Genomic DNA, 11483 nt, shown 5'->3' on the forward strand with positions numbered 1-11483 from the left:
GTGTGTGACCGGGAGATGGCCCGATACGGTCGATCGAGGCTCGGGGCCATCAGATTAGAAAACAATCGGATTTCTTATGCAACGCATACGGAGGCAGATGGTACTGGCGATTCAAATTCTCGATAGGAATAAATATTTGTTACCGTGAGCTAACTAGCACGCACTGTTGCGAAGATACTGACGGAGCGAATGTGAACCGGTTTTAGTCTTGTTGGCGGTGGCCGTCTGCTGTAATCCATTTGAATGATGTACGCTGACAAAACGCACGGCAATTTTATAACGTACCGGGAGCAGCGATTACGGACCTGAGCAAGGTGATATGATTTCGTAGAAGGTACCATTTTTCTCTCGCCAAGTGGTCTAGGCCACATTCCTTGAGGCGGTGTAGATTAGATCAATCAGTGGGTTTAATATGTTGCATCGTAATCGACGTTTAATTCAGATCGGTTTGGTTGTCTTGTAATTGTACCGCTTTAGGGATACTGCAGGACTAGCAAAATAAAAGTCGGGCACCCAACAGATTGAGAGGGGATGTATACTAACATTTTAACTTTCTAATTTTGGTATCTCTCAGTGAGACTATTGAAAATAATTCCTAGATATTTCTTAACTTCTTAATCATTTAGAAACTTTAATCGGTTTATTTATGTGTACACGTAGTAGCTAGCAGATAGATAGCACTCAACGATCTACATTTTATTTCCTTTTTTGTTTTGTCGTTTATCTTTATTCTGATACCTGACTCGGTTTATTGCATGAACAGTTACCACAATCAAGAATCAAGAATCAAGAATTACATACTGCATCACATCTGTTTATCTAACGGTCTGTTAGCATTCAAAACATGGAGCACGCTCACAATGTACAACTGGAAGCCGTTACCAAAGGGTCGAAGTAAACTGTGAACTGTCATTTACGTCCAATCGGCGTTTCGCCCAACAAAATAAACTGACGACGACAAAAGATAAACAGCGGACCACCGTTTGCAAGAGTTTCATGCTACAAAAGCCCCTGTGATTTTGCTAATCCGACGACCCTCCTTTAGCCATGATCAAACAACCAGTACTGGCCGAGTTACAGTATTTCGTCAACAGCGTTTCGCTGCTGTACAAGGGCGTTCCGCCGAAGGACACGGGAGCGCTGGTTAAGAGTTCCCTACACCTGCTGGAGGATCTGCCATCGACGCGCGAAGCGGTGTTTGAGTACTTTACCCTCGTATTTAATAATGCCGTGAAACATTACATGAACAATGTGGAGGTGAGTCTGGAACGTACATTTTTCTGGTTGTGCAATACGTAACCGGCCGCCGCTTTCTTCGTAGAAAAACATCCACGACCCCTCGGCGGACGATGAAGCGGTGCAGGAGATACATGAAGCGTTGGAGCGGTTAGTAGCGTGCGGACCACCGGCCTGGTCGCCGATGATATCGTCCTGGTGCCTGAAGCTGTTGGGTGAACTTTGTAAAAAGCACGGACGTCGCCGCCCACCCGACATACGTTCGTCGTGTAATTTGTGGCTTGGATGCACCACCATTCGCTACCTCGTGAGCCTTACGGCACTGTGCTTGGAGAAGCTGACGGATGCCGAGGTGGACGGGTGCATCGCCGAGTTGCTGACGATTTACGGATCGCACTCGCCGTCGTTCGATTGGGTGGTTGCCCGGCTGGGAGGATGCTTTCCGCTGAAGGTGATCTCTTGCATGGTGACCGCGGGATTGAAGCGCTTTGGTGGAGATTACGATCAAGTGTCCGACTCGGAGGTGGAAATTCTTAGCTACCTCGGATTGGCGCACGAAAATGACCTACGCTACGCCCTGAAGTCGACGCTCGAGGCTGAACCGATGGTTGTTCTGACCGTTCCTTATTTGCTCCTGTTGGCGAAATCTTCGGACACCATCTCACAAGCTCTGGTGGCGGTGTTTTTGGACCTATGTGAGACTGCAATCGATCGACTCGAAAAAAAGGAACCCGATCCTAATACGTTCTACCATTTCTTGTAGATAACGAAAAGCGGTTAGAATCGGCAAAAATCAACCCGAAACACTGGCCACCAAGTTTTAATCTCTCGTTCGTGCTGCACATGGTGGCCGGATTGTTGCTGAAAATTAGGAAAAACTCCACATCGGTAACGCTGCTGCTAGCCAAACTGGCCGGCAAACACGGCTGGTGCCAGGAGCTGCTGGAAGTACTGTTCGTGGATTTGGAAACGCTCGTGCTGGACAAACAAACGGCTCCTCTGTTGGAAGATATTTTTCACGAGGGTTCGCGGGAAGCATTGTGGAAGAGCAGTATTTCGGACGCGCCCTACCAGCAGCAGGTGGCCGTGAGGTTGATTTTGCTCGCAAGCTTCAAGTCCAACTCAATCTTCCATCAGTCAATCGTGTACCTGTTGTCGGTGAACGACGGCGAAACGGCCAGTCTAACCGATAAACCGCACCTCAACTCACTGGCCCGACTGCTCGGGGGACCACACGGAACGTCGGAAGTCCCAAAGATACGACCTGCGTTCGAGACTGCGATCGAGAAAATACTGCTCGCTCCGAACGCACGCACGGTCGGCTGGAACATTCTGCACAACATGGTGGAGTTGCTTAAACTGGAACGTGTGGCTCCGGCGGGTAGCTTGCTGAAAAAGAGCAACTGTGGCGGAACGTTGTCCGAGCTGCTCGATAAGGTGCTGCAGGTGTGGGAAAAGTTTATGATCCTAGAAAGGCAAGAACCACGCATCGCAGCAGAGCAGGGCTCGAGGACACATGAACATGGCAGAACGGGTGGGGGTACTGCGAAGAGAATCAAACTGGAACCAGATGCAGAACCGATGGAGATAGATGATCCAATGGAGGTTGGTGGGTTAATAAACGGTGCTGATACCAGTGGGACGGTCGGTGTGCCGGACTTAATCCACGAATCGGTACGCCTGGTCGAATGTTTGGACATAGCCAAACCGACTGCGATTGGTACGGCAGAAGCGCTGAAACTGTCACAGCTGTTGGTGAAATATTTCTTCTTCTGCCTGCAACTGTCCAACGCCGACGCCGGTGCCAGCGGTCACTGTGCCGAAACTTCCGAGGAACTGCTGCAGCGCGTGTATCTACTGCTTTCTAGGCACTGTGGCAACCGGAAAGCGGCTCGTACTGCGGCACTGCGTGAGCTCCTCGAAGGTGCACTGTTTATGCATGGGGAACTGTTCGGCTCGCAGTCGGAAGCGGAACCGTATAGCTTCGATAAATCGGGCGGTTTGCTGATAAAACTAAACCAAAAGCAAGGCATTGCGTTAAACGCGTCGCGGGCCACTGTGCTACACGCGGGCATCATTGGGCAGGGCCCGAAGGTACCGAGCCGGGAGGCGGCCGGACCGGGAATGGCGATGCAAAACCGATTGCTGAATGCGATCGTAGCGTGTTGTCAGGATGTGAACGACCATCAAGCCACGATTGATGGCTTCAGCTACGTCTCGCTGCTCCTGGTCGAGCTGATATCACCGGACGTCATGTACAATGGATTACCGTGGCCGGAGGAAGAGTTCACCAAGGTGACGATGGAGCGCGATCTCCAGATAAGGCGCACGTTTCGCCATTCACCAATCTTGTGGTCGATCTTGGGGTTGATCGCGTGCTACCGGCCCTCGCTTTGCTACTGCTCGGTATTGCTGCGGGCTCTTTGCGCTTCTGCCCTGCATCAGTGGCGTTCGAAGTCGGCCGAAACACTAAACGGACAGAAGACGGATCTTATGTACGTGACGACGAAACTACTTGAACTGATGGCTCTCGCTCAACTATTGCCCCCGCCATTGAGCTACCTACACATTGTCCTCGAGTACTTCGATGGTCCAGAGGTAAGTGAGACTTCTGTCGCATTGGCTACCCTTCAGAAAACGATTGCCCATATTGATCGAAAAATATTCTCCCCCATAGATCACCTACGTGCTGAAGGAGTGCGTGTGGAACTACATGAAGGATCACGTTCCGTCGCCCGTGCTGTTTGTCTGCGATCCAACAGGCTTTCATTGGCGTGATCCGCTAACGTCGCGACCACCGCTGCAGTACACTAATCCGCTCCGTAACACAATGCAGAAAAAGCTCACCAAGGTTGGTCATCTTTACTATCAGATGTTTGTTGGCCCAGAGCTACGAAACCCTTCGCCCACCGTCAATCCGCAGTCACAACAAGGATCCATTACTGCAACAAATGCACCTTCGAGCAGCAACGGCAGTGAACAGGGAGTTCATAAAACAGCAGGACCTCATGGACCTGGCCTTTCGCTATCGGCCGGCACTGTTCCACAGCCGGGACCGATTGTGTTAGTTGATTGAAGATTAGATATTTTATTGTAAGAAAATAAAGAAAAACACACAAAACTCAGTACAACTACCAGTTACATGCGGTCAGCGTTTTATTAATTTCATGCACTGCAAATTTTGCGTTTTACCGTCATACTGTCCAATACCATCTGTAAAAGTGAGAGCGGTTTTTGATCATCATCCGGAAGATCCTTCATTTTGCCTAAATTGTGCTTCTCCGTTTCAAGATGTTGGGTCATCATTTGTAGCAACTGGTTTTGGGTGGTTCGTAGCACAAGTAGTTTCGCTTCCAGATACGCCTCGCGTGCTTCGCGCGCGCTAAGTTTCTCCAATAGCTTCCCCGAACTTTGCTCCAACTGCTTGCTGTACTGCTTATAGTACTCAACTTCAATCTGGGCATCGTTGGGTGTCTGCGTCAGGGTAGGTCCTTCGGTCGGGTATTTCTCAAGTTGGTCGCATTCCGTTCCTTTCAAGGCAGCATTGGGATCCTTCGCCTCGCACCACTTTTTTGAGGTCTTCAAATACTTCGGAATGCTTCCAGGTGTGTGCATCTTTGTCCTTTTTTTATTCTCCTTTGGCTGCACTCGCTTTGTAATGCCGGCTACGGTCGTTGGTCTTGCGGCGGAGTTTGTACTTCTTGTGTTCTATGCAGAGGTGAGAAATATCAGATTGTGTATCGGAGATATTGTTTCAAACATACCATTGTATAAGTCTTCGTTGTGACACCGAATTGACTTTGCTTCACCGAGAGCGATAGAAGTTGATTGCTTTTGAAAAGGGAAAAGCGAAGGTTACTTCGATTCGCTAATCCACTGGTGGCTTTGGTTTCTAGATTGTTGCGCACATTTGCGATGGCCTACGGAACAAATTTAAATAAAATGATTTTTTGCTGTACTGTGTTGATGTTTGTTTTTATACACGAACGATTGATTTTATTATCGGCGTATTGTTTGGTTTTTTTTATAAATTACAAAATTATATTTTTCTATGTATCTTATTCTTCTTCCCAACTTGTTTAACTAACGGATCAATTGCTATTCACATTCGCAACTGACGCATTCGTTCATCAGCATTCTTCTCACGTCTTGTACATCTGTTGCTACATTGCCTGGTCGCGGTATATCCTTCTCCACTTCTTTCCTATGTTTTACTGTGTTTGTCTTTTTATGTTCTGCAAGATGTGGGATATTCAGTAGCAATGGACTTTCACGTACAATATTTTCTTAAAGCCATCCACCATTTTACATTTATCAGGCGATAAATCGTCTCTGTTACTGTTTCCATATGGCAAGGAAGACTGATTGATGCAGTTTCACGGTTTCAGAAATGGGATGTAGGTACGACGGGTGCCTCTGGGTGCCATGGGAGCGAAACGAAAATTTTGCTTTTGCCTTTGTTCTTGTTCCATCTGTGTCTAAGCGGAATAGTTCCAATTGAAGCCAATTTTACCCTACTTGCTGACTAGTCTACGGCATCGTCACCCACTCCTTTCCGTTCCGTTTCGCCATATTTAGAACTCGCGGGATGCACACAAAAGCGAAATGTGCTTAACCAGACCGTGCAGAATACATGAAAACTGTTTAGTGGAATCTGACTGTAACGTTCTTACAGCTCTGTGTATATTTTTTTTTGCATACATTTCCTTAGAATGTGCCGTCTGGTTAAGGTGTTTATTTTAGTTTTTATGCAAAACAAAAAGAAAGAGGCGTACGAAATTCGTTTGTATAGCTGGCTCCAGTGGCACTAACGCTCTGTTTCGAGCATTGACAAAATAGGCGGGATATGCAGCTTGGGACCTTTCTGCAAGGCATCAAACGTTATCCTGTTAATATTTTACTTTCTCTCGGTACCCATGGCCAAGTACCGCTTTGGTTACGCTATCGAACTAGATTGAGTGGGATTTCTGCGATTGAGTTATTCATAGTTTACTCTTGCTTCAGGCTTGAGATGGATCGAGCAAAAACTATAACAATCCTCTCCTGACACCAAGGAGTCGTAAAAACTGGGAGATTGAGTGAGTCAGGCGAAAGTTCGTAATATTTGTGTTTGTTGAATCAACAGTAAAAAAACATAAACAAAACTCAAAAAACATAAAAGTGTAGCAGAATTCGCATTCTCTCTCTAATCCGAAACGCGACAAAAACAAGCCGGAGCCGTCAGTAGGTTAGCATCAGCGGCCGTATATTGCCGAATTTAGAAGCGCATACGAAACCTGAGTTCACAATTTTTTTGCCGACACTGTCACGCGGAAAGTAATCAAAGCACTTCACGATTGGCGGCAGTGGGGCCACTTTCGCCACGAGATACACGAAACCGTTTTACGCGAACGCCGTTTGCTGCTGCTTCCCGTCGTGGCGGGACAGCTGTTGACGGTGTGCTTCATGCTGGGTTTCGGCGACAGTGAGAAGCTTCGTGATGGCCGCTTTTCCGACGTTCGACCAGTAATATATTGCTGCGGCTGGTAGCCATGGCCGTACCGCGATCCATCGTTATCCTCGGAGTGAAACGACAACGAGTCCATCGGGACGAGGTGGTTAGGATTGTGGAAAGCTTCTTGCTCTCCGCGCTGGCGATCCATTTCTTCTGTGAGGTACAAATCAAGAGAGGAATATAGCTACTTGTTTCCGCGGGAGTATTGTCCGTAAAGCACTAATTCGTTACCATTTATATCGTGTTCGGTGAAGTAAACGGCTGGCGTATCCCGATCGCCTTCGTAATGGTGAGCTATCAGGTAAGGCAACACAGTGGAACATCTTAGCCAATCAAGTTTGAACGATTCAACGTTACCACGTTTCAACGGTGGTATCGGTACGAGTGGGCTTGTAGCATCCGGTGCAAACTGGAACCATCTGTAGAAAAATACGAAGGACGTTCAGTCATCGCGTGTTACTTTTTCTCATCAATACGTAATAACATACTCGTGGTGCCGTATTTCTTGAAGGGTGAAGCGCTCCATCGGATTAGCTCGAAGAATGTTTACCAGTAAATCGGCCAAACGGCGTTCCAACCACTCGGGCGGTTTCCACTCACATTTTCCTATGTTTTCTAACAGTTTATAAATATTATCACCTTCAAACGGATACAATCCGGTAGTTATATTGTACCTGCGAAAGATATTGCAAATAGTGAACGAGCTCTCTGGATTGCTTGGTACGAAAGTTTGTAAAATTTATAAAACTTACAGTGTAACGCCCGTGCTCCAGATATCAACTTTAAACCCTGAGAATACCTCATGGCCGTTGGCGATTTCCGGTGGCTGGAAAGCAGGTGATCCTTGACCGGTCGTACATTCATCCGTAGGCGCAAAGATGTCCAGTGCCTAGCGCATTTACACAAAGAATTAGCCGATCACAGGTACTTGTGCCACCGCCCACTCACCTCTGCCACACCGAAGTCGGAAATTTTAAGCGTATGATCCAACGTCAACAGAAGGTTTCCAGGTTTGATGTCCTTGTGTATGATGCCACGGCCGTGCAGATATTCTAAGCCGTCCAGCAACTGCACGAAGTAGTCGTGCGCCTGATGCATCGGCAGTTTCTTGTCCCGCACCGAGTCGAGCATCTCCTGGAGCCCTCCGACGCAGTACTCCATGATGAGGTACATTTTCTGTTTCTCCTCGTTGTACAGCACGTCGAGCAGTTTGATCACGTTACAATGCTGCAGCTTGCGCAACAGCTTGATCTCTCTGCGAACGTTCTGTTCGCCATTTGGAATGCGTCTTAGTTTGCGCTTGGTGAGAATCTACAATAAAACAAAACAATCCCGTAAAAGGAACGTTGCCCACCGCTGGCCTACCGGTCCCATACCTTCACGGCCAGTCGTCTAAGCGTTTCGGAATCCAGGACCTCCTTCACCTTGCCGTAACTTCCTTCGCCAAGCACTTCGCCCATCACGTATTTGCCGACCAGTTTGCACTTCTTTTTCTTCTCCTGATAAATAATTTCCGAGCTGTCGACCCGGTTGAACACGGTGCTCGTAGGATCGAGCACCATCGGCAAGTCCAATCGCTCCAGCTCATCGTCGTCGTTGATCCACTCGACCACCGACTGACTATTGCACGTGTTGTATACCTCATCCTCCACGTCCTCCTCCAGACTTTCGGATTCATTCGTCTTCGACGCTAGCGTGTCGCCGCTCGTTGGCTCATCGCTGGCGTACGCAAAGCGATCATGCTGCTGCTCGCCGTGATCAGTTCCCTGCTCGGTGATGCAGGATCCATTGTTGTTGTTCGCTGTGGTGGCCTTCGCGCGTGGGCTCGTGGTTCCTGTTGTGCCAACATCGCTTGAGTACGGTATCTCCGCCGATAGACTGGTGCTCATTGCTTCCCCTGTGGCCAGTGCGGTCAGCAGCTAGGCAGAAACCGATCAGCCACTGGATGGTGCAGGTTGTTGGGATGGGCACAGTGCGCCACGAAAAACAGTCAGATCGGGTCGTGAAAGTAGTCACCACACCCAACCAAGCAGCGGCACACCACCTTGAGAAGGGCGGTCGAGCAGCATAAAGCATAGAACGTGCGGCCAGGTCATAGGGAACGGACACCAGCGCACAGGGGACAGTACACTGAATCTATATTAGGAACCTTTGCCCCGTCGAGTGGTGTAACCCACCTTCGTGGGGAATGTCCTTCCGCTTTCGCCGTGCGGGTCACACGTCCTCTACACGCTCATGTTTGCACTTCGCTTCGGTTGCCTTGTGCAACGGACAAGGACACCTCCCGGAACAAGCACGTGATTGGGATGTTTGGGTAGGAACGGGAAAACGGGAAGTTTACTAGCGCTACGGCGAACGGTTAAAATTTTCAAGCCTTAATCGTCTTTCGTTATTGTGTTTCTAAAAAATCACGATCTAATTGACATTTTCTTTTTTGTTGTGCTTTGGCCGCAAACTGCAGCACTGACAGCTCGTGCTGTCAGTGGTGGTGCAATCCCTTCGGGAACAGCACCGGCACTGACAGCCTTTCGTTGAACGCAAATTCAAAACCCAGTCCGACAAAATTCGGATGCAATCCGACAGGACCAAATGCAACGGTTTTGAGATGGTATATTTTAATTTAACGAAACTAAGAGTAGAGCCGTGAAATATTAAAGAAAAAAGAGCTAATTATTTAACATAAGCCCAACTGGTTAAGGAACCGTTAATTGAAATAGTGATAAAATTGAAAAACTATCATGAGAAAGTGTTTCAGTTGTAGCAAAGGTGAAAACACGGTTTGGCGGTTTCCAATATTGTTAACAATCCTTTGTACACAAAACGCTAACACACTTCAAAAGACGAAAGATGCCCCGCGCTCAAAGTCTCTATAATAACACAACAACAACAACGCTAACACACTTCGTCATTCTATACCATCATTTTGTTTTATACCACAACTTGCTTGATGTATTCATAGATAGATACATCCATACATTTTCCTACATTAGTTACATACTTGATTGAATAACTCGGAATACGGCCGATTAATGCAGAACCAGAGCAGTTTTTAAACAGTGACCGGATTCATTTCTGAAGATGAGATGAGATGTACTACAAGCTGATCGCCGGCAAACGATTCCGACAGATTCAAGATTCACAACGATGTGCAATCAATTTTCAGTGTGCATCAATTTTCCATTAAAAGTTAGGTCCTTCATCACCTGCATCACCAGCCAGCCAGTTACGTGTGCGGCTGGTACGGCCATCTAAGACATCGTCAGTACGCTGGAGCGATCGTAATTCCCTTGATAGATAATTTTAATTAAACCCTCTCGTGTAGAAGAGGTAATGGAATTATACTTGCACTGCAACTCCTGCGGAAGAGTACGATGCACTTTTTAACTGTGTGCCTCTTCGCCTGCAGAGCAAGGAGCACGCCGTACGAAAACGATGATAATGAGCGAAAGATAACGTAATTTTTTGTATTTCGATACTCCGTTTGCCGTGTTGTTGCTTTCGACTACCATTTACGACGTTCCTTTAACATTTTTGATTCATTTTTTCGTCTGCGGATGGCCGAAATCTTATACGTTCCTTGCGTATCTAGTTGTAGCTATCCGTTGATAGTAAAGTTAATTCACGTTTTTACGTTTACATTCAAAGAATAGGACCAAAGCACAACGGTGCAACTAATGGAGACGCAGAGTGCGGAACAGAACAGAAAACACAATAAAATGGACGACCAGGAGGGAAGGAAACTTTTTAGAGCTATTCATTTTCATTAACCATCAGCCTTCGTAGCCAGTCGAAACCTGTTAACGAACGCGAACTCGTTGCTCGTAGATTAACAGTTTTACCCCCCGGTGACGGCTGTCCGGGGCCATCATTAACGCTGGCTGCGTCCGAAAATGAATTTACTGCAATTTAAGTACTCATAACTCGACGTGAAAATTGAATTCCAGGCGCCCATTCGTTCCTTCGTTTCCATTTGTCGCCAGAGTTTCGGTGGTTTAACGTTTTTTTTGTTGCATTTTGCGTTCCCCGGCACAGGCCGGGGAGTAAATTAAATCAAATATTTTACAAACAAAATGGCAGCGGTCGTAAGACAAGGCAGCACGGGATCCGGATTGAGGCCAATGCATGGCCACGGCCGGCAGCTAAGCGTTTGAAGAAGCTCGGTGGTGTGTGAAATTTTAATGGTTATTTGTTGTGCTAAAGGGATCGGAAGGCAACTTACCAACGCAACGCAGCGCACCATGCGACATGCCGAATGTGGACCGCGTGCGCCAGCTGCGGCTCCACTTCCTCCGCGCTGCCCACGTGGCGCGCGAGGCGAGCTGAAGTTTGTTTGCAGAACGTGCATTAAGGAACGTGTTCCGTTCGGCACACGTAACGCTGGTTTTCGCATGCATTAGTAATTAACATTGCGAACATTTCGGGCTTTATGGGCTATCCGGGGCAACTGGCAGTTGCAGCGTGCAGTTCGCGCACTGGCTGGCGGAACTGCAACTTTTGGCGACCGGTGGAGATGGAGTAGTTTTGATTTGAATTTATTACAGCGGTTACAATAGTTTAAGCGGTGGCCGGACGGCAACCTCCAAGAACCGTCCCGGGTACGCTTCAAAGCATCAGCTGGACACTGGGAATGTGGACCCAGCCATTACGACGTGTACAGGCAAATATTGCCCGGCAAAGTCGACAAATCTTGTCCTTTCGGAGTTGGGTGCGGTAATTTATAGTAATCGTGTCGCCGGGGAAGTTCGTGTAAAAC

General features: G+C 47.7%; 2 protein-coding genes across 3 annotated transcripts; one reads left to right on the forward strand and one right to left on the reverse strand.

Annotated features, from left to right (window-relative positions):
• Nucleotides 1-1047: 1047 nt before the first annotated feature.
• On the forward strand, nucleotides 1048-4312 carry LOC131207391 (integrator complex subunit 5). The gene is made up of 4 exons (XM_058200003.1): nucleotides 1048-1257; nucleotides 1322-1931; nucleotides 2000-3834; nucleotides 3914-4312. The coding sequence occupies exons 1-4, from the start codon at nucleotides 1048-1050 to the stop codon at nucleotides 4310-4312; spliced, it is 3054 nt and encodes a 1017-aa protein (XP_058055986.1).
• Nucleotides 4313-5234: 922 nt separating this feature from the next.
• On the reverse strand, nucleotides 5235-9075 carry LOC131208302 (serine/threonine-protein kinase stk11). Of its 2 annotated transcripts, none has more exons than XM_058200984.1 (6): nucleotides 8107-9075; nucleotides 7679-8041; nucleotides 7483-7619; nucleotides 7219-7404; nucleotides 6962-7149; nucleotides 5235-6880 (listed from the first exon to the last, which is right to left on the reverse strand). In XM_058200984.1, the coding sequence occupies exons 1-6, from the start codon at nucleotides 8617-8619 to the stop codon at nucleotides 6567-6569; spliced, it is 1701 nt and encodes a 566-aa protein (XP_058056967.1). In that variant the 5' UTR covers nucleotides 8620-9075; the 3' UTR covers nucleotides 5235-6566. The 2 variants fall into 2 exon arrangements, with proteins under 2 accessions (XP_058056967.1, XP_058056966.1); XM_058200983.1 differs by having other exon boundaries at nucleotides 5235-6883.
• Between the last annotated feature and the right edge of the window lie 2408 nt (nucleotides 9076-11483).

Source organism: Anopheles bellator, chromosome 2, assembly GCF_943735745.2.
Source record: "Anopheles bellator chromosome 2, idAnoBellAS_SP24_06.2, whole genome shotgun sequence".
NCBI classification, from domain to species: domain Eukaryota; kingdom Metazoa; phylum Arthropoda; class Insecta; order Diptera; family Culicidae; genus Anopheles; species Anopheles bellator.

Excerpts from the sequence above, each read along its gene's own strand:
- LOC131207391 (XM_058200003.1), top strand. The coding sequence starts at position 1,048 with ATGATCAAACAACCAGTACTGGCCGAGTTACAGTATTTCGTCAACAGC. Across the intron at positions 1,258-1,321 it reads ATTACATGAACAATGTGGAG|AAAAACATCCACGACCCCTC; the intron begins GTGAGTCTGGAA and ends CTTTCTTCGTAG. Across the intron at positions 3,835-3,913 it reads AGTACTTCGATGGTCCAGAG|ATCACCTACGTGCTGAAGGA; the intron begins GTAAGTGAGACT and ends TCTCCCCCATAG.
- LOC131208302 (XM_058200983.1), bottom strand. The coding sequence starts at position 8,619 with ATGAGCACCAGTCTATCGGCGGAGATACCGTACTCAAGCGATGTTGGC. Across the intron at positions 7,620-7,678 it reads CCGACTTCGGTGTGGCAGAG|GCACTGGACATCTTTGCGCC; the intron begins GTGAGTGGGCGG and ends TAAATGCGCTAG. Across the intron at positions 6,884-6,961 it reads CACCGAACACGATATAAATG|AAGAAATGGATCGCCAGCGC; the intron begins GTAACGAATTAG and ends TGTACCTCACAG.